The 27,181-nt window shown below is 32.7% G+C and overlaps 1 protein-coding gene across 3 annotated transcripts in view; it reads right to left on the minus strand.

Annotated features, from left to right (window-relative positions):
* PPFIA2 (PTPRF interacting protein alpha 2) overlaps window positions 1-27,181 on the minus strand; it is a 389,841-nt gene that overhangs the window by 359,316 nt on the left and 3,344 nt on the right. For all 3 annotated transcript variants that reach the window (XM_064491562.1, XM_031463070.2, XM_031463072.2), the window contains one exon: window positions 25,101-25,351. In XM_064491562.1, coding sequence (XP_064347632.1) covers window positions 25,101-25,349 — 249 coding nt within the window. In that variant the 5' untranslated portion in view covers window positions 25,350-25,351. The remainder of the gene's footprint in view (window positions 1-25,100; window positions 25,352-27,181) is intronic.

The raw sequence follows: 27,181 nt of genomic DNA on the forward strand, positions 1-27,181 counted from the left end.
ACATTCTCCAGGTGTCCAAGAAAATAATTATTCTTCTTCATAACTTCATAAAAATAATGTCATCACTTAACACAATACAATTCCCTGTACACACTGAAAAGATTCCAGTTGAGTGCATGAAGTTCTTGCAAAAACATCTATTATAATGCAAATGATGAAATATAAAGACACTCTAGAATTTCTATCTATAAAGCTAGCTCATTGAGAAAATTCTGCATATTACAATAGAATAATTTGCCCCACCTAAGGTGCTTTCCATCTGAAGGCACAAATTAGAGGTTAAAATTAAAAGACATTTCTCAATGAGATAAATTATAAGTGGTATTTTCTGTTAATTGTATCTAAATTGTCAATAAAATGTCTAAGATGGAAGCACAATTTAGAGAATTTCAAACTGTTAGTATTTTGTTTATTTTAAATAATTGAGCAATCTGCAAATACTAGAGGGAAAAAAAGTATCCCTGTTTCATATGAGAGTATTTCCAGTCATCTTTTGGTTTGGTAACAAACTTTTATTTCTAAATTGAATAATCTTAAAAATAGCACTAAAGATTAGTAGAATATCTTCTTTTAAAAGATTGTATTTGACACTATTAATAGTGATTGTTAATTGTACTTATAACTTTCAAAATGTCATTATGTCATATATGGCTGATAACTTGAAAGCTTTGTAGTTATAAGAAATGACAAAGTGTTATTAAATTTCCTATATAATTAATTCAGCTTTTTCTCAGTTCATGTGAGATCAATTGTACCAAAATTAAATAACAATTTAAAAGAACTGCATAACATAATAAGACAGGTCTACATGATATATACATTAAATTCTACCTGGAAAAACAGTATTTTTCCCTAATTGCCTTAGAGAGTTTATAAAATTTAGCATATTAGAACATAAAAAAATCAGTAATTTGAAAATTGGCACTAGTAGAAACCATATTTTCTGATCAGAATGTATTAAAGATAGAAATACAAATAAAATTGGAAAAGGAACCAAAAATATTTCTTCATCTGAAAATTTCAAAACTATTTAATCAATTACTCAATTTTTAAAAACTTCAGAATATTTTAGGTACTATATTTCAGAACCTATTGGAGAGAAACCAAACAGTTCTCAGAAAAAATTAAAAAATCCTTAATACCCATATTAATGAAGAAGAAAAGCTGAAAATAAGTGAATTAAACATCCAACTAATAAAGTTCAAAAAAGAACTAGATGGTAAATCTATGGAAGAGTATAGAAGAGAGAATAATATATTTAAAATGGTAAAAAGAAGAAATTGATGAATAAGGAAACAGTATTACAAAACTGATAAGCCAAATGAAAGTAAGGTTAAAAAAAAAAGATAACCTTGTGAGTATTCTAATCAAGAGAAAAAGAGGGAGGCAAATACATAAGTGCACACAGTGAAAAAGAAAAAATAACAGGTAAATAATAGGTACTAATTATAATAACTTAAATAATTTATAGTTATAATTTATATAACTATAAATAATAACAGGTAAATAATTATAAACAAACCTTAATAGGACCCTTAATGCTTTTTAGCAATCATGCTCTACATCCTAATTCATTTTTCCTTCACTCTCTTGGAAAAGTATTCCAAGTCTTCTCTTCTACCCCCAACTTGTCCTCCATATTCAGTCTCAGCTGATGCCCTTGCTCCCTACCAGAGGAAGAAAACCAAAGCAACCAGCAGAGAACTTTCTCAGGCTTACCTATCATGTCTGCCCATCCACTAGCACCTCTGCTGACATACCTTAACATCTCAGTTACTATCACAGAAAAAAACTATGTATTCTCTCATTCCCATTACGTTCCCTATCAAACTCTTCAAAAATGTAACTCCAGGAAGCCCCCCCCTTCATACATCACAAATTTATGGAGATTATTCCCATCAGTACCAACAGTATAAAAACATCCTGTTATTCTATCTGGAAGAAAAAGAAAACATTTATTTCTCTTGAGTCCACTTTACTCATCAGCTACCACTTGTTTGTATCTTCCTACTTAATAGCAAAATTTCTTGAAACATATCTTTGTACTTGAAATCTCTAATTCTACTCAATTCATCTTCTCTAAAACTCACTGAAACTCGCTTTTGCCCACCCTCCTTCATCAAAAATTTGCAAGAAAGTTACAATGTACTAGATAATATACCGTGTTGGGAATACCCAAAGGTGAATCAGATACAGGATTTGCTTCTGAGAAGTTTCTATTGTAAAATAGTCATGACTTTCCCTAGGGTTATAAATAATTAAGATAAAAAATAGACACCAGCAACTAAAATAAAATCTTTAAAAAGCACAGTGAAATTGTTATACTCTCAAGTGGTATTCTTTAATGATCACAAAAAAAAAGTCAGCATTCTCTGTCGTTCCTTACACCCTGGTACAGCTAACTCTGATTGCAACTGCCACCACTTCTATATGCTAACACGACTGCCAACACTGCTACGAAGCTCAGTTGAAATGCAGTCTTTGCCTTTAGAAGTTCTGCTTTTTGGATGCTGCTCTGATAGGTCAGTGCTGGTTGCTCAAAAATGCTGTCTTCTCTTTTATTGCTCTATTTTTCTTATTCAAACCTAGCAGTTAAAAGACTGTCTCTGGTCTGTCTGGGAGAAGTAAGACTGGAACCATAACTTTCCAGCGTGTCTGCATTTTTCCGTGACAGTGTGAAATAACTTGAATCTGAAGGCTCAGTCCTTTTTGCTAATTTTTCTTGGCTATGGATGTGAACTTAATTAACTCTTCAATAATGAAGAATCTGTAGTGAAGAGGTTTGATAAGTTGATGTAACTTGAAATCTCAACTTCAAATTTCATAGGCAATACCTTTTCTTTGTATGTCAACGTCTAGAGCCTGAGGACCTCAGTGTCTCATGTTTCACAAAATGGCTTTATTTTCCTAATATCTTAACAGAAAGGAAAACATTCCCTTTTAGGATATTTCAGTTAATTGTAGGATACATAAGTTTGAAATAGTATTAAAAATTGTGTACTGGTATATGAGTATACCCGTATAGCCTGGTGGTCAGTGTGAGAGTTCAGAAATCTGACTTCCTTAGTTAGAATTGGAACTCTGTCATGTACTACTTTTGCACCCTGGGGAAGGTGAGTTAACCCTTCTCCATGCCAGTTTCCTCATCTGTAAAAGACGAATAATGATAGAACCTCTAGTCCACAGAGTAGTGGTTCAGATTAACTGTTATATATTTAAAGTTCTAAGAACTGTGTCTGGAACACAAGCTCTCAAATAGTAGCTATTATTTCTGTTTTTGATTCTAGTCACTATGAAGAGTTCGTGGTGCTGGGGTGCATGAAGAGCAATCTAAAAAAATTTAGAAAATATGATGAAAAGATGAAAGTCAATTATTATAACCAATGTCACAACATGATATGAGGAATTTAAGTGAAAAACATGGAATTTAACCAATTTATAAAAAGTCAATAGAAACTATAATATATATAAGGACTCAGAAAATATACCACCACTCCAATACCTTTCCTAGAAAATTTACTTAAGGTTACATACCATCTGGCCTAGTGATGAAATCAGAGGTTGAAAATATAAAAATGGATAAATGATGTATACAAGAATGATACAAACATTCAAACATATTAAACAGAAGTGGCTTTTTAAACAGAAGTAGCAACCCTGAATGCAAGTATAGATCATATATATTAGAGTAAAAGTAATGTATAAAAGTTTCTAATAATAAGTATCAATTTATGTTAAGACAGATGGGAAAGTTCAATATGGGAAAAGAGTAAGAATAGAGAAGTATTTAATTCTTCCTTTTTAGAGGCTATGCAAAAAATGATGCAGTTACTCTCCTGATTTTGCTAAAGGAAATTAGATGATTTTTTTTCAGAGAGAAACAGGAACCACTAGTTTAATTACAGATAATTTATATTTCTTACATATACTTCAGAGAGTAATGCAAACAAACCCAGATCAACAGCCAAAGCAAAAAAAAAAAAAAAATAATAATGGTATGAAAAATTACTCAAGATATGTTAAACGAGAAAAGCTGCATACAAAATTACACATAGTATGAGTCTAATTTTGAGAAAAGTATCTCTCCCCTAGCATAAGAGATGATACAGATCCATTTAAGTTGAACTTTAAGTAATTGTAGGTGTAAATACTAAATACCTGAACATTTTCTGCAAAGCACAAAAAAAAAGCAATACACAAGAAAACAACTTCCAAGAATAAAAATTGAACAAGGTCAGGATGTGACTCAAAATGGAAAATCAGCAAAATGTGTCACAAACTATGTTGAAAATCAGCTGAGAGCATCAGAAAAAAAAATTCTCTGATCTGTTACATCTGATCTGTTTTTTACAAATTTCTTACTGAGATTTTATGAATCAATATAACAATCTCTATGAGACCTCTATATAGTAGGATTATATGCATTATATTTGTTTATGATGATGAAATATATAAAATTCTGGTTCTAAACTGTGAGTCATCATCCTTAATAATCTTTTCTTCTTTGATAAACTTTCATGTTAAGTAATTTCTCAAGAATTATAAAACAGTTATTAAGTATGAAGTATTTAGTATTGTTCTTGACTATCTTTGACTACCTTTGGCTCTAAAATTATAAGTGCTTTAAGAGAGATTGCATTTGGAGGCAGGGATAAATTAGTTTGGGATTAACAGATACACGCCACTGTATATAAAACAGACAAACAACAAGGACCTACTATATAGCACAGGGAACTACATTCAATATCTTGTAATAATCTGTAATGGAAAATAATCTAGGAAAGAATACATATATATGTATAACTGAATCACTTTGCTATCCACCCAAAACATTGTAAATCAACTGTACTTCAGTTTAAAAAATGCATTCTTTAAAAAAAGAGAGAGATTGTATTTTAAAGTACAATGGTATAAAGTTTCAGTTATGCAAAATGAATAAGTCCTAGAAACTTGCTGTACAACAGTGCGCTTATAATTAATAATTCTGTAGTGTGCATGTAAAAAAAAACTAGGAGAGTTAATCTCATGTTAAGTATCCTTACCATAATAAATAAAAATTTTAAATAGATAAATATAAATAAAAAAATAATCAGGGAAACCTGCATTTGAATCCTGCTTCTGACACTTACCAGTAATGTGAAAGAAAAAGCATACTTCCCTGAGGTTTTATCTTACTGTGTATAAAATAGAATTAAAGAGATAACTTTCAGGACTCTCATGAGGACAAAATAAAATTTGAAGGAGTCAACTAATATAGTACTTGGAAATAAAGTATGTGATCAATATGCTTCTTCTCTTCCTCCATTCCACTACTCTGAGCTCTTGTTCAATATTTGCATACTTCTATCAATGTTAAACTTCTATCACATATAATCATAAATATAGGTTTAATCATTAGTCACCTCAAAAAAGCTAAGTATCCCATGAAGGGAGAGGCATTTTTCGTCCTTTTCATTTCATAAGCAAAATACAATAAACCCTCATATTAACATAAATGCCAATCCTTTGTGTTCCTTTACTACTAGTCAAATGCCTCTCTATAGCATACACATTTTATTATAATGTTTTGATTAGGGATCTTTGTCTTCTGAAAATATGTAAAATCACTGAGGAATGCAATGTCTCCCAGCTTGAAAATAACCAGTACTTGTCCTAGATAAAACTATGGTCTCATGATACCACTGTTTTCTATTTGAGGGTGCATATTGACACTCACATCTGAGAATGCTGTGGTAAAAATGATGGGTGCTCGCCCTATGCATGTGATGCTCATAGTTTGAATTTCTCTTTAACACCAGGTGAACCTCTTCAAACATCTAACAACTTTTAAGTGCAGATAAAACCAGACTCAGCACTATGTTAGTAGTTTTGGGAGATACGGAAGTTTAAGACAAAATCTCTATATTCTCAGAGATTACATTGCATTTGGAGGAAAAAAATACATGAATTGACACTGAGGAAGACATAATAAGTTTATTGTATCTTGTATTTTAAGTTCTGAGGCAGACAGTGGCAGAATATGAGGAGGAAGAGAGGCAGATTTGAGATCAGATTTAGAGATACAGTAAGAAGATTAATAATTTATTTTCCAGATTAGTGTTTTCCAAATCTAATTATATGAGTTATCCAAAGTGATTGTTAAAAATATGAAAATAAAATAAGCAGAGAAGATGATGTCATTGTCAGCATGCACTGTGATTCTTATTTTCAGTCAAGTTTGTGAAAACTGTCCTAGATGAAAGACTGGGAGCCATGGGAACGTATTTTTCTAACATTTTCATTGAGTAATACCTTAAACGCCATAAAATTCATCTGCTTGAAGTATACAATGCCATGATTTTACTAAATTAACAAAGTTATATAATTGTCACCAAAATACAATTTTAGAATATTCCTGTTACCCCAGGAAGATCCCTAGTGCTCATTTTCAGTCACTTCATAGTCCCACCTCATCCCTAGGAAACCATTAATCTACATTCCATCTCTATAGCTTTGCCTTTTCTAGGTATTTCATACATACGGAATCATACTCTATGTGATCTTTTGTGGCTGACATCTTTCACTTAGTGTGATGCCTTTTAGCTTCATTTATGCTGTAGGATCAGTGGTTTGTTAATGGTATTGCTGAACAGCATTTCACTGTATGGATATACAGTATTTCATTTACACATTTGCCAGTTGAGGGATGTTTGTGCCACTTCCATTTTTGGCGATTATGAATAATGCTGTTAGGAACATTTGTAAACAGGCTGTATGTGGATATATGTTTTCATTTCTCTTGGGTAGATTTCTAAGAGGGAAATTTATGTTTAACTTTTTTAGGAAACCATCAAAATGGTTTTGATAGTGGTTGCACCATATTAAATGGCAATTAATTTATGGACGTTCTAGGTTCTCTACAACATCATCAATACTTGGTATTGGCTGTCTTTTTTATTATAACATTCTCATGGGTGTAAAGTACAATCTCATTTGGTTTCAATTTGAAATTCGTAGTGACTAAAGGTGCTGAGTATATTAACATGTGCTCATTGACATCCATTTATCATGACTGGTAAAACATCTATTCAAATTTTTTGCCAAATTTTTAATTTTCCAGTATCTATTTTTTCCAGCTTTATTGAGATATAATTAATGTATAACATTGTGTAGCTTTAAGGTGTACAACAAGATGATTTGATACACTTATACATCATAAAATGATTACCACAGTAGGATTAGTTAACACCTCCATCACTTCAAATAATTACCATTTATTCCTAGTGCTGAGAGCATATAAGATCTACACTCTCAGCAACTTTCAAGTATTTAATACAGTATTATTAACTATAGTCACCATGCTATACGTTAGATCCCCAAAAATTATTCATCTTGTAACTTGAAGCAACGTCTCCCCATTCTTCCTCCACATACCATCCCCCAGCCCCTGGCAACCACCATTCTACAGTCTTTTTTTTTTTTTAATTTTTGGCTTTTTTAGATTCCACATGTAAATGACTTCGTATAGTATTTGTTTTTCTCTGTCTGGCTTATTTCACTTAGCATAATGCCCTCAAGTTCCATCCATGTTGTTGCAAATGGAAGGATTTCCTTCTTTCTCTCTCATGACTGAATTCTTGTCCACTGGAAGCCTGTACTTCCACAAAGGCTCTCTCGATTGTGGGTGATTGTCTAAGGCAGTGTCTTCCAGAGGCCCCTGGACCACAGTCAAGAGGGGCTGGTGACAGTTCATGGGCCACTGCAGGATCTACAGTTGGGACCAAGGTCTGTATGCCTATTACCCAATGTGCAAGTGGGTGAGATTCCTTCCAGGTCCCTTGGCATATGGTACTGGATCCCACAGCTTCCACAAAGTCACTTTAACCCACAAATGGAGGCCAAACTGTCGTTGTAGATGGGGGATGTATGAGTGAGGGAATATTAGTGGGACATGCTGCTGATGTTACTTTCTGTTTAGGGATATTTTAGTTATGTTCTTATCATTGACCTGTGAGAGTTCCTTGTATATTCTGAATACAAGTCCTTTAACAGATAAATTATTTGAGAATACTTTCTCCCAGTTGTCTTTGTCTTTTTATTTTCTTAATTTGCCTTATAAAGTATAATTTTTTTAAATTTTGATGAAGTACAATTTATCAGTTTTTTATGGATTATGTTTTTAAAGGTCATGTATCTTTGCCTAATCCAAGGTCTGAAAGATTTTCTCCTATTTTTCTTCTTCTAAAATGTGGACTGTTTTACTCTTACATTTAGATCTCTGGGCCATTTTGAGTTATATTTTGTGTATGATATGAGATAAAAACATGAATGAATATTTTTATGTGAATATCTAATTATTCCAGCATCATTTGTTTTTCTATCTTTTCTTTCTTTTCCACATTGAACTGTCTTAACATTTGTCCAGCATCATTTGGTGAAAAGACTATCTTTTCCACATTGAACTGTCTTAACATTTGTTAAAAATCAATTGACCATAAATCTAGGAGTTTGTTTTTGTACTTTCTCTTGTTTTCCATTGTTCTATCCTTATGTCTATACTTAATCTATTTCAAGGATGTTTATCTTTAAGATATCTACAGCACTTTTAGGATAAGTTGTGAACTTAGTAAGTATAAGTCCTTCAACTTTGCTATCACACTTCAAGATTGTTTTTGCTATTCTAGGTCCTTTGCCTTTCCACATAAATTTTAGAATCAACTTCTCCCTTCCTGAAAAAAAGCCTGCTGACATTTTGATAGGAATTGTGCGCAATCTATAGACCAATCTGTGCATATGTGCTATCTTAATTTTGAGTCTTCTAAGACATGAACGTGGAATGGCTCTCCATCTGTTTAGATCTCCTTTAATTTTTCTTAGCAATATTTTGTTATTCTCAGTGTGTGTTTTCAGTTTGAAGTTTTAATACGTAAAAGGTTATGTATTTTGTTAAATTTATTCTCAATTATTTTACTATTTTTGATACTACTGTGGTTGAAATTGTTTTAATTTGTTTTTGATTACTTTTTGATACTATATAGAAACACAACCAATGTTTGTATCTTCATCTTTTAGTCTGTGACCTTAATGAATTAGTTTATTGTTCTGAGTAGTTTTGAGAGGTTTTTTGTTTGTTTTGGGGGTTTTTTTGTGGGCACGGAAGCATTTTAAGAAAGGGAGTAGCATAGTCAGATTTCCTTTTTAAATAAATAATTTTGAAGCTGCAGGGAGAATGTATGTGAAGGAGGAAATGCTTGAGGAAAAACATATTATTTTGAACACTGTTGGAATAGTTATTGACATACAGAATCCTAGCAGGAATAGGTAACAAGACTAGGAGTACATCAGAAAATGAATTAAGAAAAATAATTGCTTATTTTTTCACAAAAATGGACATGTTTATTTTAAGAAAATTGCTTTAAGCTGTCTTTTTGATTAATTACATTTACCAAGCTCATTAAAGCTCATAGACTTATGGCAGACTGTGCAAATTGGACCAGCTTTATTGATCTACAAATGTTCCCTAATTTTTAAATTTTAGATTCACTTATAACCTAATATAACAAAAAAAAGATAGTGAAGGATTGGGAGTTTAGGGTTGGGGGAAAGTTACGCCTCAGACATTTAAGTTTTCTCTTTTCCTAATTTTAGAGGGGCTAGCTTAGCACACTTGGCAGCTTCATGGAGTTAGAGGGACAGGAATTGGAGTCAATTCCTGTCAAGATGGATTGGCCCTGGTGAATCCTCCTCATTTGTAGTTGAGACTCTGAAGAGCTGTACTCTAGAAGAAACAATCCCTGGATGATGGATCTTTCCAGGAATTATTTGAATAGAGGTGATTAAGGATTGTAATTTTCCTCAGCCACCTGGCCAAAACAAACAGATGTTCCCTTTAGAGAAAAATAATAAAGCTCTAGAACTAAAATGACTTCCACTAACAATTTTACAAATAAAATGACTGCCACACAGTCAAAAATAACCATGCACATGAGATGTGATAGATCATAGGAGTTATAGATATTGAAGTTATCTAAAAGACAAAATAACTGGGCCTCCAGTGATCAAGGTGATAAAAGATAAGATTGTAAATTTTCACAGGAAATTGGAAATTAAAAAATGAAACAAGTGGAAATTGTAGAATTGAAAAGGACAGTAAACAAAATAAAGAACCAAATAAATGGGCTCATCAGTAAATTATATACAACAGAAAAAATTAGTGAACCAAGAGATAGTTACGAATAAGATTCCTAATGAATCATAGAGAGACAAAGAGAACAAAATGCAGAAAAGGGCCAAGAGGCATAGAATATAAAATGAGAAGAATAAGCATATGGGAAGTAGAATTCCAGAATGAAAGGGAAAACAGAAGGCGACAGTAGCCAATATTTTTAAAAATGAGAAAAATTTTCCCAAACTAATAAAAGGCATTAACTGACAATGTCAAAAGTCCCTATGGACAAGAAAAAAGAAAAATAATAAGAAATACATTTAAGCATATGATAGTAAAACTTCCTAAAAATAAGTCTTTAAAGCAGCTAAAAAGAAAAACAAACAAAAAAGTACCATTTACCCTCAGAGTCAACAAGTAAATTGGCAACTGCCTTCTCAATAGTAACGATGATGGTCAGAATAAAATTATATGTTAAGAGTCCCAAAAGAAAATAATCACTAACCTAAAATTCTATATCCAGTGAAAACATCCTTTGGGAATAGAAGTGAAATAAAGGCATATTCAGAAAGTCCTAAGCTGAGAAATCAGTCATCTTAAGACATACACGAAGGAAATATTGAAGGCTTTTCTTCAGGAAAAATAAAAATTATCTCACACAAAGATTTGAGATCCAGAAGTGATTAGTAACACAAATGGTAAATATGTTAATAAACCTAAAGAAATATTAACTGTAGACAACTACAAAATAATATCTGCACATCACACACATGGAAATATAAAGCAGGAAAAGTACACATTAATATTACACTTTGGTACACTGAGGATGGACGTTGCAATTTGTACATTACCTGTTAAAATAATGGCAAAAGGGTGTAAAACTGCCAGAGTAATAGAGGGGAAAAATTCAGTGATTAAAAAAAAATATTCAATCAATTCAAAAGGAGACATGAAATGTTAGTTAACGATAGGAATATAAAAATGCAGGGAAAAGAGAAATCCCTTAGTGAGATAGTAGATTAAGTTACTAATGTACAAGTAATCACAGTAAATATAAAGAGACTAAATAATTAAATGAGAAAGACTGATAGACTGCTTTAAAAATAAAATCTAGAAACTGTTTGCTATTTGTGGGTGATACATGGTGATACATGTAAAGACACAGATACACATACTGAAAGTAAAAGGATAGAAAAAGGTGCCCAGTGCAAACACTGACAAAAAATAAATCTGTTATAATACTATTAAAATCAGACACAGTAGAATTTGTAAGACAATGCCGGGCTAGGATACTTCATGATGACATAATGTTAAATTGGCCATGAAGAGAAAACAGTGATACAGTCTAATACAACTAATAGTCTCAAAACATATGCAAAAGTTATTAGAATTATAAAGAGAAGTAGAAAATCTATCATCACATTGGGAGTCATTAAAACTTGTGATTATACCAAACATAAAACTTTAGACTAGCAATTGGAAAATGAAGTTACATTTTTAGAAGAAAAATTAAATTTACTTAACAATGTTACTTAAAAATGTGATTTTAGAGATCATGTCTCTCAGACTAAAAAAGATACTAGTAGATAAGTTTCTTCTCACTCTAGCAATGGATTGCCATGGATTATTTTGTACAGCTTGAATATAGTTCATAGGACCATATTCTAAGAAAAGTATATACCAGACAAGAAAATGCTTTAAATGACATTTTAAATAAGAATTGTTAAATAATGTTTCCCATATACAAAATAAACAAGGGTAAAATAATCTTGCTATTATTTGGAACTAATTGATCCCCTTTATTATAGAAATGGATCACTAGGTAAGACCATCATAAAAAACTTTAAAATTAATAACCAGCATTTTTTTTAACTTGGTCAATTAAAAATCTGTTGTAAGTCACCAAAAGATAAATGTCTTTTCTAAACTCTCACTAGAATAGATAAAATTTTGAGCCAAAGTTTTACATATCTTAATTAAAGCAGATTACCCTAAACGTGGGCATAAAAAGGAAGGATCATAGGTAAAAATAATCCAGAAAAATTAGTTTACTGTAGAACAATGTAGTGTCAAATTCTAATGACATCCATTTTTGAATAATTTCCTCTAATTAACATCAAACATAACAAGGTTGCAAGCAAAGAAAGCTTCAAAGCAGAAGTCATCTTCTGCCAAATGCACTAGGAATATTTGTCAATCCAGATAATTTGTTTTTGAAGACAACCTGACTACCTCCCAGGAAGTGTAAGAGGAAGGGATGGGAGCCAAGAGAGATGAGATATACCTTATTTCCATAGCACCCATTCTGAGTTCTAGTGTAAAGGATCTGACATCATGAGAGGCAAAAAAAAAAAAAAGATTTAAAATTTTCATTTGGGGGAAAATGTGTCCTAATTCAAGGAGAAAGAAATGACCTATCATTCAGAATCTTACTCAATAAATTCTGTCATGTTTGGAGGAAATTAGAGGACTTTGATGTAAAAAAAAATTACTAGAGTCACAAATAAAATTTGAATTACAATTCAGAGAGTAATTTAAAATTCAGGTCCTACGTACCTTTGGCCTGCTAATCTTCACTAAGATTAAATCGCATAATCTTTATGACTTAAGTGATCAGACAAGAAATATTAAGGACTTACTAAGGGCCATGCAGCATAAGCCAATACAGAGTCACTGTTTTATAAACTTCATTTCAGGGATCAATACAAAGATATATAATATAGTTAGCTAGGAGTGGATAGTCATGTTTTAAAAGAATTCCACAATGGTAGTTCTAAACTCTGTTTTCCCAAACTAGACATTTTTTTGGTTGCTACCTAGCTTTAAACCTTAAGGCTCTGAAGAGAAATATCCAAGAAAAGTAAAAAATGTGAATTTTAACATCTCTGTTACTTAATCTAGAATTTCTCTTCAAAGATTAGCAAAAACAAATGAATCATATGTATGATTAATAATTAATATTAAGTATACCAAATTAGACTATAAAATTTAGTGGCAAACAGGTTAGAAATTCATCTTGAGGATACAAATAGCTGTGTTTCTCTTAATGTAATTCTTTTTGAGAGAATGAGAGTGAGAGTAAGCAATAAAAATAATGATAATAAACTGCTTCAAAAATAAAAATGAACCAAAATGTTCTATTTTTATTTTTGTTTTTTCATAAAATGAAAGTCAGATATAGATATTAAATAGTGGTAGTGGTATTATAATATCACAAAGCTCTTTATTCCATTTCTTTTTTGAAAACTGGCTTAATTTAAGAAATAAACTCCTTAGTAAAAGGACATAAAAATTGTGAAAAGAAATGGAATATGAAGTCAAAAAACTTGGATTAATATCTCTTATTCATATCTTCAAAGTAAGTCATTTACATTCTGATCTTACATTGCTCTGATTTTTAAAATATTCAAAATGTCACCACATCTTGACATAAAACCTACTTCATTCTAGAAGGGGCTTTGAAGTGCAGTATCAACATCAGCCTCACATATATTTATGACTTTAGCATTATAAACACTTTAGCCATAAAACTATAAATTGTATATGTTCTCTTATTTTATCAAGATATCTAACAGATTCTGTCTAGTATGTTTATGACTATATAACTTGTCAAATAAGCACAGAATATAGAGAATGTGTTCAACAAGCAAAGGAATAATTTTTGTTTTCATTTTATTATTTAGTATTTTTGAACAACTAAATGCCAGATACTGTTGTAGGCAGAAATTACAGCTGTGAACCATTAAAAAAGAATCCCTTGGCTTCAGGGCAAAGAATCTAGTGGAGGGAGAAAGAGATAATAAACAAGACAAAGAAATAAAATACGCACTGTGTTGGATGTTTATAAGCGCTGTGGAGTGAAAGCAGAGAAGGCCTGGGAGTATTAAGGAGGGGCTGTTATAACTTTATAAATAGGTGATCAAGCATGGCCTCACTGAGAAGGTGATATCTGAGTAAGGCCCTGAATGAGCTGAGCGAACATGCCACATAGTTTTATGGGGAGCAACTTTCCCAGGCCTAGGGAAGAGCCAGTTCAAAGTCTCTAAGGCAGGTGAATATCTGACATCTTGAACAGCAATAAGATCAGGATGGCAGGAGTAGAGTTAGTGAGCTAGAAAACAGCAAAAGATGATATCAGACAGGTAAAGAGGAGGGGCAGATGTTAGACCTCTGAACCAAAGACCTGCGCTTTTACACTGAGATGGAAAGCATTTCAGAGATTTGAGCAGATGTGGAACAAAATCTGACTTACCTTTTGTCAGAATCAAGATCTCTCTTGCTGTTCTTTTCCCAATAGACTGATAAGGTGCAAGGATATGAGCAAGCAGACCAGTTAGGAAAATCCTGGTCTCCATCTTTTAAGATGCAGTTGTAGGGGATAAATTGGAAGTTCGAGATTTGCAGATACTAACTACTGTATATAAAATAGATAAACAATAAGTTTATACTGTATAGCACAGGGAACTATCTTCAATATCTTGTAGAAACTTATAATGAAAAAGCATATGAAAACCAATATATATATGTATATATATGACTGGACTACTATGCTGTATACTAGGATTTGACACAACATTGTAAATTCACTATACTTCAATTTAAAAAAAATAAAAGAATAAGGTGGAATGGAAAGTGAAAAAAAAAGATGCAGTTATAGAGGTGATTATGGTAGTTCAATTCTACATATACTTTGAAGACAGAACAAGAGGCTTAACTGCTATATTGAATACAGAATATAAGAGAAATAAAACACTGAGGTTTTGGCCTAAGCCAATCTAAGATTGACATTGCTTTTAATTGAGATGCAGAAGACTAAGTGAAGATCATGGACTCAGTTTTGGATACGTTAAATTTCTACATTTGATAGTATCAGTCTAAAAGTCAGAGGAAATGTCTGGATTAGAAATGTAAATTCCAGTGTCATCAACATTTAGATGGTATTTAAAGGCCAGGAGATGGAAGAGATCCTCAGTGATATCAGTAGAGATTAAAAGAGAAAAGGTACAGGAATTGAGCCCAGAACTAATCAAGTATTAATGAGCCAGGAGGATAAGGAGTAACTAACAAGAAAGACTGAGGAGTGACCAATGAGGTGGGAGGAAAACGAGGCAAGTGAGCTGTCCTAGAGCCTAATGCAGAATGTGTTTCAAGGAAGCAGGGGAGATCCTGTCCACTGATAAACAAAATGGAAACAGAATTGATTACTGGATTTAGCAATACGGAGGTAATATTAATGCTTGCAAGAACAGTCTAGATGAAATTGATGTAGTGAATGCCTGAGTGGTGTGGCTTCAAGAGAAATGATGGGAGAGAAATTAGAACAAGTGTAGGAAAAAAAATTTAACTCTTGCTGCAAAGGGAAAGATAGACAAATGGGTGATAGCTTGGTAGGACAGGGTTGTTAATAGATTTTTTAAGTGGGAGAAATATAAGAATATTTAATGGTATTGGTTATAATCCATTAGAGATGGAAATATTGGTAACATAAGAAAAAGAGGGAAAAAAGTTTTGTCCTGGAATAGCAAGAGGGGATGAGATCTGGAACACCAGAGAGGGAACTGGGCTATTCTAGGAATATGGACAATTCATCACAGTAGAGGATAAAAGACAATGAAATAGCTAGAAATAATGGTCAGTTTCAAAGAATTTATAAATAAATGTAATATTTATGGAATTGTAGGCATTGCCTTCTTATTACCACAACATATGCCTAAAAACCATATTTGGCCAAGTTCTTAAGATTATATACATATATATATGATGCATATATAATATATGAGATAAGATATATAACATATATTGTATCATATCATATATAAGATAAATAATATATGTGAAGCAACACTCTACTGTAAGCACAGAACCTAACACAGAGTAGGCCCTAAAATATTTCTTGAATAAATAATAATTGTTTATTAAATAGCTCTGACTAAATTAATAAAGGTAAGGTGTATGCCCTTTATAATCATTTGAAATTGGCAAAAGTGTATAACATGTTAAGGGTATAGAATTCACTCTTTTATAAGTAAGTTAACAGAAGTGTAAGAAGTTCAGTGGTTTTCTATTGTCACAGGGTTTGGCAAAGTTGAAACTGATATCCAGGTACTATAATTTCTAGTTAAATATTTTTCCATGGAACCTATACTCTCTTCCTTATTAAATGGACTTAATGGACTATAAAGTACACTCCATACATAAAAAGGCAAATTCATGGTATCATAAATATGAGGATTTGGGATCCTTAAATAATTGTGTTCAGTGTAATTATACTAAGTCTAATAATCATTTCACATTTTCATTAATAATAATTTTGTTTGCTTATTAGAACTTGGGAGTAGTCATGAGAAATTCTTTCAGTGGCCCATGTCTCCTAAAAAAGGTTTCCAGAGAAGCTTAATAGTTCTTTAAATCTAGATTAACATAATGAGATAAAGGATATGGATCAGAGTAAAACAAAAGTAAGCCATAAATGGAATCCTGGTTGAACAGATTACTTAACTTCTCTGTGCCTCAGTTTTATCTTCTGTAAAGTGGGAATAATAGTGATAACAAATTCACTGGAATGTTTTGAGTGTTAACTGAGATAATATATCCAACCAGTTTAATGAATGAGCTGGATTCAGAAATTAGCATTATTACATCTCCTCTGATTCCCTCAGGTGAAGAAATTAACCCAAATGAAATCAGACAGGTATCTTAGCTTTTCTGCTCATGCTTAGGAAATAAACTATGTGTCCTTTTGTTTTGAAATTAAAAAGTCTAACGATTTCATGGTTCTAGTTCAATATGGGACTGCGTAATATACCAGCTGTGAGTTCCTATCCAACCTAAAGCTTTCCCCTCCTTGCACACAGTTCAGGCTTGTTTCAGGCTTTGTGGTAAGTCTGCACTGGAGGAATAGGGCATGGTAGCCTCTCTTAACTCTGACATCCCCCACCCAAAGCAACAGTTTCTGACCCTTGTAGAATGAGGACCTATGAAGCGGAAATTTGAGAGAAAGATCACAGTGGTATGTGGGTGACCCAGTTGTCATCCATGGTCACAGCTTTCTAAATGGCAAATACACAATCAAGGATCCTCCTGCTAGAGTGTGTTTGTGGCTTTCTCCAAGAACCACTCTGTAGGTTTCTCCCCACTTTTACTTGATTTGCTCTCAGTCTCTTCTCTGGAATCCATCTCCCAATTTGTCACTCATCGTTCACCATTTGGAAACCTGGGCTTCTAACAGTCTACTTACTCTGTGGATTTACACAAAGATAACCCTAAGTAAGCTCCCCTTTTAAGGGTCCCATGTTCTCTTCAAAAGATCACCAACTTTTGTCTTGATATTGGAGGAGCTGCAGCTTACCTGACATGCAGCTCTGGCCTACCACAGAGGCAGGGGCATCTCCAGCCAAAACTGTGGCTTTTAGACTTTATCCTCTATATCCTTCAACTTCTGGAGGAAACACATCAAGCTCTCTGAATGTTTTCCCTGAAACCCTTCTCACTTGGTTAAGTTTAACAGGAATCACCCCATGCCTTATATACAGAGTGGTAGATTATGCATAGCAGACCAACAGCTTTCCAAAACAATTCTCTCTTCTAGCTTTACCAACCTTTGTAGAGTCTTAAAATGGAGTTTGAACTAATGCTGGACTTACTAGTTTGATTATATCTTAGCACCTCCTGCAAATAAAGTCTTGTACCTCACTTATTTAGCCTCCCTTCAAACAGAAAGACAGACTCCCATTTTAATATCTGGATGCTTACAGGAAACATTGCCTGGAATAGGGGAGTGAACTATTACTATCATTCATCTTGCATTTATCATTTAACATTTAAAAAGTAGCTAGATGAGGAATTGCCTACAGGAAAAATAAATAGGAGAAAACAGTAAAAAAATGACTTAAGAATGAAGACAGTGTGGTGTCATAAAAGTTAAGAGAGTAAAATGTTTTGTTTTGTTTTTTGTTGTGGGAGGTGTTTTTTGAGAAGGGAATAAATCACAGTATCAAATTTTGCAGTGAATTTTAATAAAACAAACCTACCGCATTCATCAGTTGGTTACTGGTGACATAATTTGCAGCAGAGAATTAGAGGGAAAGCCAGACTCAGTTGCATAAAAAGTGAAGCAAAAACAAAGAAATTGAGACAGTGAGAACAGACAAGTTAGGAAATAAAGGAAAAGAAAACATAAATTATTAGCTAAGTGGAGACACAGGTCAAGGAACTTTTTTATTGGTATTAGACTTGTCATCATTGTGCTTTTAAAGAATAGACTTGAACATGTAACGAGAGAGAAAAGTTGAAGATATTGGAGACAGAAAAAAATAAGCAAAGGTGGAGATGAGAAGGAGGGGATCAAGGACTTAGAGGGAAGCATCATTAGTCTTAAACAAGAAGGGCAATGCTTAAGATTGAAGAACATAGGTACATAAATATGACTATGACTATAAGTGTATGGGGTGAAAATATGAGAATTGAAGAACAACATACCTTGTAGCCTAGAAAGGGAATGGTTATGAAGAGTTAAGTACATGGGGATTTCAAGATGAGATAATTAATAACGTATCTTGGCACAGAGATGCCACAGGGTATGAAGAATGAAAGAATCACTAATTTTGCAAAATATGTATCCATTGGTGGCATACAGGAGTATATTTTTAGAAGAATGGTAATGATAGAAGCCTGATCATAAGGGTTAAAAAAAGAAAGAGGTACAAATAAACAGAAATAAAGGAATATAAGTAGTGGGAAATGAAGGCTGCAGATGAATACCATTTCATTTAGTCAGGGGAAAAATAACTGGAAGAAATAAAAACAGATTAAGAAAAGAATAACTATAGTAAGAGGTAGCAAAAGATTCAGCATCTTTCTCTCACAGATACACGGGCGAAAACAAGGGTGGTGGCATTAGGTTTCATTGAAAAGGAAGGTAATCAATCCAGATGTTTTCTTCTCAGCACAACAGGAAGGGTGTTGTTTGACTGAATCAAGGGACATGTAAGATTGGCCGTATAGGAAGTGGAGAATTTGGGAAAACCATTTAAGAGAGTGCAGTTAAGATTTTAAAAAAAAGTAAATCAAAGGATTCCAAAATTTAATAAAGATTGCAGAGAGTAAGGATTTTTAGTGCTTTCAATAGTGCAGTTAAAGTTGACTGAGGATAATGATGATAATATCTATGGTAATAATAACAGCACCAATAGCTGCACTTAAAATTTATTGAGCATGTACTATCTGTGAGTCACTGAATTGATCATTTGACATGTTCCAGCTTACTTATTTCTCATAATAATTGTATGAGGCAGGTTCTGTCATTATTTGAAATAACTTCTTTGACCAAGGTTATTGAGCTAGTAAGTAGCAAGCCAAAAAGATACCTAGAGTGTCTCCAGAATAAAAGGGACTTCTGTCACTCTCTGTAAGTTTCACTTAAATATTTTGCATTTTAAATATGAAAATATAAATGTATTCCTCTTCTCCACAGGTAGCCTCTTTTAACTTAATTCCTCATCAGTGTGTATACTGACACATACCAAGTTTTGAAAAATACCACCTGACTTTTTTTTAATGTTCAGGGTTTCTGAAGCACATACACACTCTTCCTTTCAACTACTCCTAGGGTAGATATTATTCTCTCCTTCCAATTAAGGAAACAGCTTCAAAGAAGTCAAGTTACTTACCAATGATTATTCAGTTAATAAGTGGAAGAATTCCAATTCAAATTCAGATCTTCCAACTCTAGTCCAAAGTCTTGCCCATTTAGTTCATTATCTAGCTATGTCCATACTTTCTCCTTAACATTCTTTACATTTACATGTCTTTCTTAGTTTCAAGGTTCACAATCCTATTTCAAATTCCCACACCTCACCAGAACTCTTACCTTACCACAGTAAGCTCTACTACATAATAATGACCCAAATGACATTTTTAGCACCTATTTGTGATATGTCAGTTGCACTAACGTTATTACCTATGCTTCATCCTTCCCTGTAATTTTGCCATGAAATACTGAGCCCAGCCAAGATCAACCAATCCAGGTCAGCAGAATTACATAAACCAATCTTTTTGCATGACACTGAGGTTTTGTGTTCTTTGTTACATAGCATTATTTTAGCAACAGATAGCTGAAACATAAGTATTATATACTCCATCCTAAATTAAAATGGCAGAATAATATTCCTTTGTTATTACCTTATCATGTTACTAGTTCACTCAAATTTATACTGATTATCCTGTATGTAAACGTCTATCCTTAGCTTTTACCACACATATGAGCAGGCTACATTCTTCCACTGTCATTATACAAAACTTCATTCCTACCCTACAGCCCTTCAAGAAAAACAGATGTTAGTTACGCTCCTTATTTAATTCCTATTTAGTCTTCTTTTTAAACCAGAGACACTGCTAGCTCATCTGTCTCCTTTATGAGAATTAGGAACCCCAAGCCTAGCCTGGAAAGCAGAGCATAGGCTGAATTCCAGCCCTTCACATGTCCATGGCAGGGTCATGTCTGCACAACTATATGCCTGAAATGGAATACCCTCTAGACCTTTCTAACCTTTTCTTAAAAAATCTCTCTTTCATGTCACTTTCCACATGAAACTTTCTGAAGTTAATCTCATGTCATATTATGGTGCAAATACTTTCAGTACTTTTATAATCTTCTGGTACTATATTAATTTGGATCCATTTATACATTTTTTCACAGCAATTCTATTTCCTAAGTTCTCTGGGAACCAAAATATGTTGCATCTTTTTCTATCTCCTATACAAACATACATAACCATTTAAATACACGGAAGACCCTCAACGATTGCTAAATAAGGTGCTGAAAAGAAATTTTGAACTTTTAAATCTAATAGCCTTTTGCAATGGAACTTTCACTCCTTTCATCTCTCCTTTAAATATTTTTAATAAGTATATTAATAATTGGTAAATTTTTGCTCTGTTTTCCAAAATGTTAAAGACTATTTTATCAGTATTCCTAGCAAATTGTTCAAAAATATATAGAAATTAGTTTATCTTTCGGCATCCTGGATAAAAGAAATGCAAGCATTTCCATATTTAATGCTTTATAAATCAGTTAGTTTTTACTTATATTATTTTTTAATCATCACATACTACCCTGTGAGGTATTAGTATTAACCACTTTTGTAGCATGGAAATCTGAAGACCTGACTCAAGCTGATAATGTATGTTAGAAACACAGTACAAACTACATCTTCCTTATATCAAGCTTTTTGCTCTTTCTACATCAAGATGTATACACATTTAATTTAGTTTTACTTTAAAAGCCCTCACTATGAATCTGGTACTCTCCTGATCCAGAGGGTTATAGATGATAAAGATACGCTCCTCTTCTCAAGGAGTTAATTGTCAAGGGTAGAAAACAGGCACGTAAACAGATAATAGAATGAGAAAATAATAAGGGTAAGAAACACAGAGGACATATCTTGGAGGTTCAGAAAAGGCCTTCTAGAATAGATAAAGTCTTGGTGAGAACTGGAAATGAACAAGACAGAGACACTGAGGAAGAACATATGAGCAGAGAGGAAAATACATGAAGGAAAAAGAATGGAATATCATGAAGTTTGTCAGGACACTGCAAACAGTGTGTCATTATTCAAGCATATAACATGACACATTTACAAAAGTGGAAATGGTAGGACAGAGAACAGAAAAGACAGTGAGAGCCCAGTGCCAAAGAACAGAAAAGAGTAGAGAGACTTGAGATTTATTTAAAAGGTAAAAACAGTATGGTCCAATGATGAGTGAGTTCAGAAATGAGGAAGGAAGCCTCAGCTGTGAGGACTCCCAGGTGTCTCAGGGAGGAGTTAGAGCAGATTTAGGCAGGGAGTGGGAGGCAGATGAGGACTGAGTTTAGGCATGTTGAACCTGAGATTCTGTGAAATATTAAAATGGATCTGTGTATTAGAAAGGTAGAAAACTGAGTGTGTAACTGAGAAACACCAGGCCTAGAGATGTGGAATGATGTGGAATTATTAATACTCTTTTAAGCATAGTTACACTCAATCACATAATGGAAAAATAAAAAATATGACTACAAAATATATGGTTAGGATTGTTAAATTCACTGCTGCATTTGTGCATAAAAACTGATAGGAGAGAAAGTGACTAAAGCAAAGCACTAAATCATCAACAACTAAAAAATATTGCGTAGTAGGCAACTGAAAACATGCTATGTCATAAAGTTTGACTCTAGTCTGAATTCTACCCCATGTTTGCAAAAACAAATTTCATTTTATGTTATTGTAGTTTTCAATTTTACATGCTTTACTTCTGCCTCAAGACTTAAGTTATGGGAGTCATTTTCTACTTCCAGGTAAATGTCAAATTCAGTGCTACCAAGCAGTGCAGGTACAGTGCTCACGAAGTATTTAAAAAGTTTCAAAGATACCAATGAAAGAAGAATATTCCTCTCTTACTTGCAGAAAACTTATAGCCCTAAAGTTACAGATTAGGTTATTAAATACTTGCTTAAAAAAAAGTGTCAAGACCATCACTAGGTCTTTAAGAACCTATGGATTCCTAGGGGTATTAAATATTTCTAATAATAAAATACAAATAAATATTGAAAAATGTTAAAGTATTTATGAAAGAGCTATGTTATGAAACTATATCTCTAAATACATAGGCTCATAATCCATAATCTATAATTCCAAAACTTAAACACTCTGAAAACTGACATTTCATTTGTGAGTATGTTGCAAACTTGATTGGTGGCAAAACCAGACCTGTATTAACATGAGACCACTTATATAGTCTTTATGTTTTCCATGCAGTAGGAATATTCATAGAATTCTCTTCAGAAATATGAACATATATAATTATAGGGTGCTGCACAGAATCTGGCTGGAGGAGTGTTCTATAATAACAGATTACACACATACAGAAAATCGAGAAAATTCTGAACTCTAAAACACAAAGTGTTTGGAAGATGCTGTGCACCAGTGTAATTAAAATTTTAAAATTTATATGTATTATAATCTATATTTTCAATGTAACTGAATGCAAGAATTAAAATGTTTCATTTCTGTACCTTTAAGAAGAAATTTACCTACACAATATAATTATGTATGAAAACATCTCCAGTTTTCTCCTTTTCCCCCAATATCTTATTCTAGTATTTTATTTTTACAACATACTTATAAATTACTCACCCATTTTCTTATGAATAGAAAAAAACTCAAATTATTCTTAGAATCACTTTGATAGTGTTAGGATCCCAAATTGACAGCATCAAACTTGAATAAAATATAAAAAGATATCTGTAGGCAGGATACATGTAAAGTCGTACACTTAGGAAAAGAGAGTCAACTTCCAAGAAGAGTGTGGAGAATATGGGGAACACACAATCATTATGTAATTCAATTATAAACTTCAGATGACTGCTGTTAATACATAATAAAAGTGTGTTGAACTTGCCCCCAACAAAATTATGATCCTGGGTTTCTTAATGAAACACTCTGTCTAAAAAGAGAAATGATTGCCCTATTCTGTGCCTGTCACAGAAGGTAATGAGTAGTGGGATTGGTTCCACTTTAACAACAGCATTGACCAACTCAGATAATCTTGGAGGGGAGTAAGCATGACGGTATTCATTCTATGAATATTCTTATGAAAAACAAAGACTGAAATGTCTCACTTAAAAAATATAATCTTGGTGACGATATGATAGTCTTCTTCTGAAATGAATCAAAACATTCTTTGTGATTAAACAAATCAGTGTACCAATAGGCTAGAGTTTTACTATTGCATTATTGCATCTCAACGCAAGACAAACAGTGAAAATGAAAAGAACTGGGAGAGGAGTAATCTATACAGAGTTACGGAATTACCTAACAGGGATGTGACAGAGCATTCTAGGTAATCCTTTCAGAATATCTGAGAGTCACAAATATCTCAACATCACACTCACACTGCAAGCCAATAGTATAGCTGGGTTTAGAATTTTATCCACTTTGAGTATGTATTTTCAATACTTATGAAAAGATATTTCCTAGAAGATGTAACTTCATGGAGAGAGGTCAACTGTTCAACTTTTGCTCTACTGTCTTTCAAGTAGAGGGCCAATCAAACTTGTATTTAAAAGAAAAATATAGTTTATTGGGAAGTGATTATTCAAAATCTCACTCATATTCTATTCTTTTGCTCATACCCAAAATAAATATAGTTATGCTATTCTTAAATAAGAGAATTGATTTTCATTATTAACTCTGTGTATAAATTAGCTAAAAATCCTTAAAATGTTCTATTTTTGTATAAAATAAAATACTTGACAAAAATATATTAAAAAGATCAGTTATTTTGTATAATAATATTACTACATGCAACATTACTATTACTATTTAAGTTTATGAGAATAAAACTAAACTTTTGCCTTTTCTCCTATTTCCAAAATATTTAAACAAAAGAAACTGAATTTTTTTTTTCAGAAGAAAGGGTAATACATCAATAAGTTCAAGAATTTTAAGAAGGTGTTAGGCATTTTTAAAGAAAGACAAATAAAAAATATTGGCCAGCAGACTTTCAAAAGTACAATCATTTCCAAAGACAGACCACATAACTGAAAATTTAAAACACGTATTTCCAAATGTCGTGATAGTATTTAAAAAGTAAGAAAGAAAAAACTACTTAGTCCCACATTCTGATGATTAAAAGCTGAACAACAGGTGGTTTTCTACCTCCAGCAAAAAACAGTTTTCAAGAGAAAGACCAGATAGGAACTCACACTTCACACCACCCACCACCAAAATACCACAGTTTTGTTTGAGGCAAGGTTTCATGTGAACTAGTTATCTATTCTTAAATTTTTCTTACCAAAATTTGCATATTCTGTATGCTAAGGGGAAAAGCAGTTGCAAGAATTGGAATTAAACAAAGCTTATTTAGGTCTTATCTCATTTTCAATTGCAATAGGAAGGACAGATGCTCCCAGGAGGCATACCTGTGGCAGGGCTGAATTGAGCTGTCTCTGGAGCGAATCTCTGTCATAGATGACATCCTGCAGTCTTTGCTGGGCAAGTGAGAGGCTTTCTTGGGTCTCTCGAAGGGTGTCTAGAAGACGATCCCTTTCATCTAGCATATTCACCATCAGTTGCTCAAAATGGGAGTCTGAGTCCGAGCCACTGCTTTGGGACCCCCTTTGGCTCATTGGGGTGTCCTCATTAATCGTGGGCATCACTTCACACATCATTGCTTAAAGAAAGTAAAGGGGAGGGAAGTCTTAGTAAAGAAAAGGTTTCCAATATTGCCACCTGACCCCCAACTCACCAGACTCTTTGTAGTTCATCAGCCTAATTGTCTCTCCTCTACCCACTGCCCCAACTCCAACCATGCTAAAAAATTTGACCTCAATGAAATATGGTTCACTGACTTCCTCCAAATAGCATGCTTTCTCTTTTTATGACAACATACAGATCTCCTGCCTACAAAATATATCTTGATTTCATCTAGTTCTCAAACTCTTTTTTTCATGATTTATCCAATCTAATTCAATTTATAGTAACATGTTACTACCTTTATTACACCTTTCTTCCCCTGCAACTATACAAATACCTTATAATTAATACCTCCATCTTACCCTTATTTGTTATTATATTGAACAGCAAGCAGTGTCTGGCATTTAACAGGTAGGAAGTAAATGATGTTTGTATTACTTAAATAATTGAATGAATTAATGTTCATTCTTTCATTTAGAAAATCCACAAATAATTGCTCATTTTATAAAATAGTCAGCTTTTACTTTTTAATTTTATCAACAAATTATTTAATACTAACTTAAAGCTACTAGACTTTACAACTTCCATTTTATTATTTTCATATGCTTTCTTCCTGAATTCCTACAGTAGTCTATGCAGAGAGGTAAGTGATCCTGACTGACTTAGACGTAAGCATTATGAAATAGACTCAGATACATAAATTTGTTTAGGCTATTATCCTACTAATTACACTTAATATTCCTTTGTTTCCTGGGTGCTGTATTGTCTGGTTTCCATCCAAACAATATAAACTAACACTCTTTCAAATATTCCATAAAACAGATGCCATAAATTACATTAGCTAATGTAGTAACTTCACATCCTAGCTGCTATTCAGAAGCAACCAGTCATAAAATAAATGAACTGTTCAGAATATTTTTAAATTGTTTATTTATTTAAAATAGACAACACAGACATAAAGGTGTAACAGTGACTTATTGTGTGGCATTTTGAAAATCAGAAATTATCTCATTTTCTCTCTTCAATCTTATGTTAAAAAAAAATCAAACCCATCTCAATTTCAGTTGTTGTACTGAGTCCAGCAGCTATTAATTAGAGGGCTTGCTTTTGCAGAAGTCTGTTGTGGAGAAAGGCTGGTTTGGCAGGGTTGTTGATCCTGAAGAATTCTTTGGTTTTATAATGCAAGGTCAATTCATTTTTCTTTCTGCATATTTCTGTCCTTGGGGAAAATATTTCTCATGATATTTTCAAATCAAATGCCAAGACTTAACAGCTCAATAGTTAATTACTTTTTTCTGATTCTTCATATAAATTGGGTTATTGAGGAGAAAAATTCAATTATCTGTAAATTATTTGGTCAGAGCCAACTGAAAACTAGGAGAAACTTTTGAAAAGGCAAAGAAAGGTATGTTGTGACTGGTAGTCTATACAAAAAATAATAATAATAATAATAATAATAATAATAATAATAATAATAATAATAATAATAATAATAATAATAATGTGGAGGTAAATTATAGGACAATTCAAGATAATGCTTTGAATTATCAAAGCATCATTCAAAACACTGGGCTACCCAAAGGCAAGAACTTGACTTGTTCAATTTCTTATTCCCCCTAAAGTAAAGCACAGAGCAGATATATATCATGCATTTAAACACACACACTCACATTCATACATTTGCTATTAATGTTAACCATTTAATGAATGAAAATACACTTTTTGTATCTTTTTCATTTTGAATTTCATTCAAATGATATATCGCAAAAAAAGGGGAAAAAAAGAGACTATTTTCTAACTGCTACAA

The sequence above is a fragment of the Camelus dromedarius genome, chromosome 11 (assembly GCF_036321535.1).
Source record: "Camelus dromedarius isolate mCamDro1 chromosome 11, mCamDro1.pat, whole genome shotgun sequence".
Lineage (NCBI taxonomy): Eukaryota > Metazoa > Chordata > Mammalia > Artiodactyla > Camelidae > Camelus > Camelus dromedarius.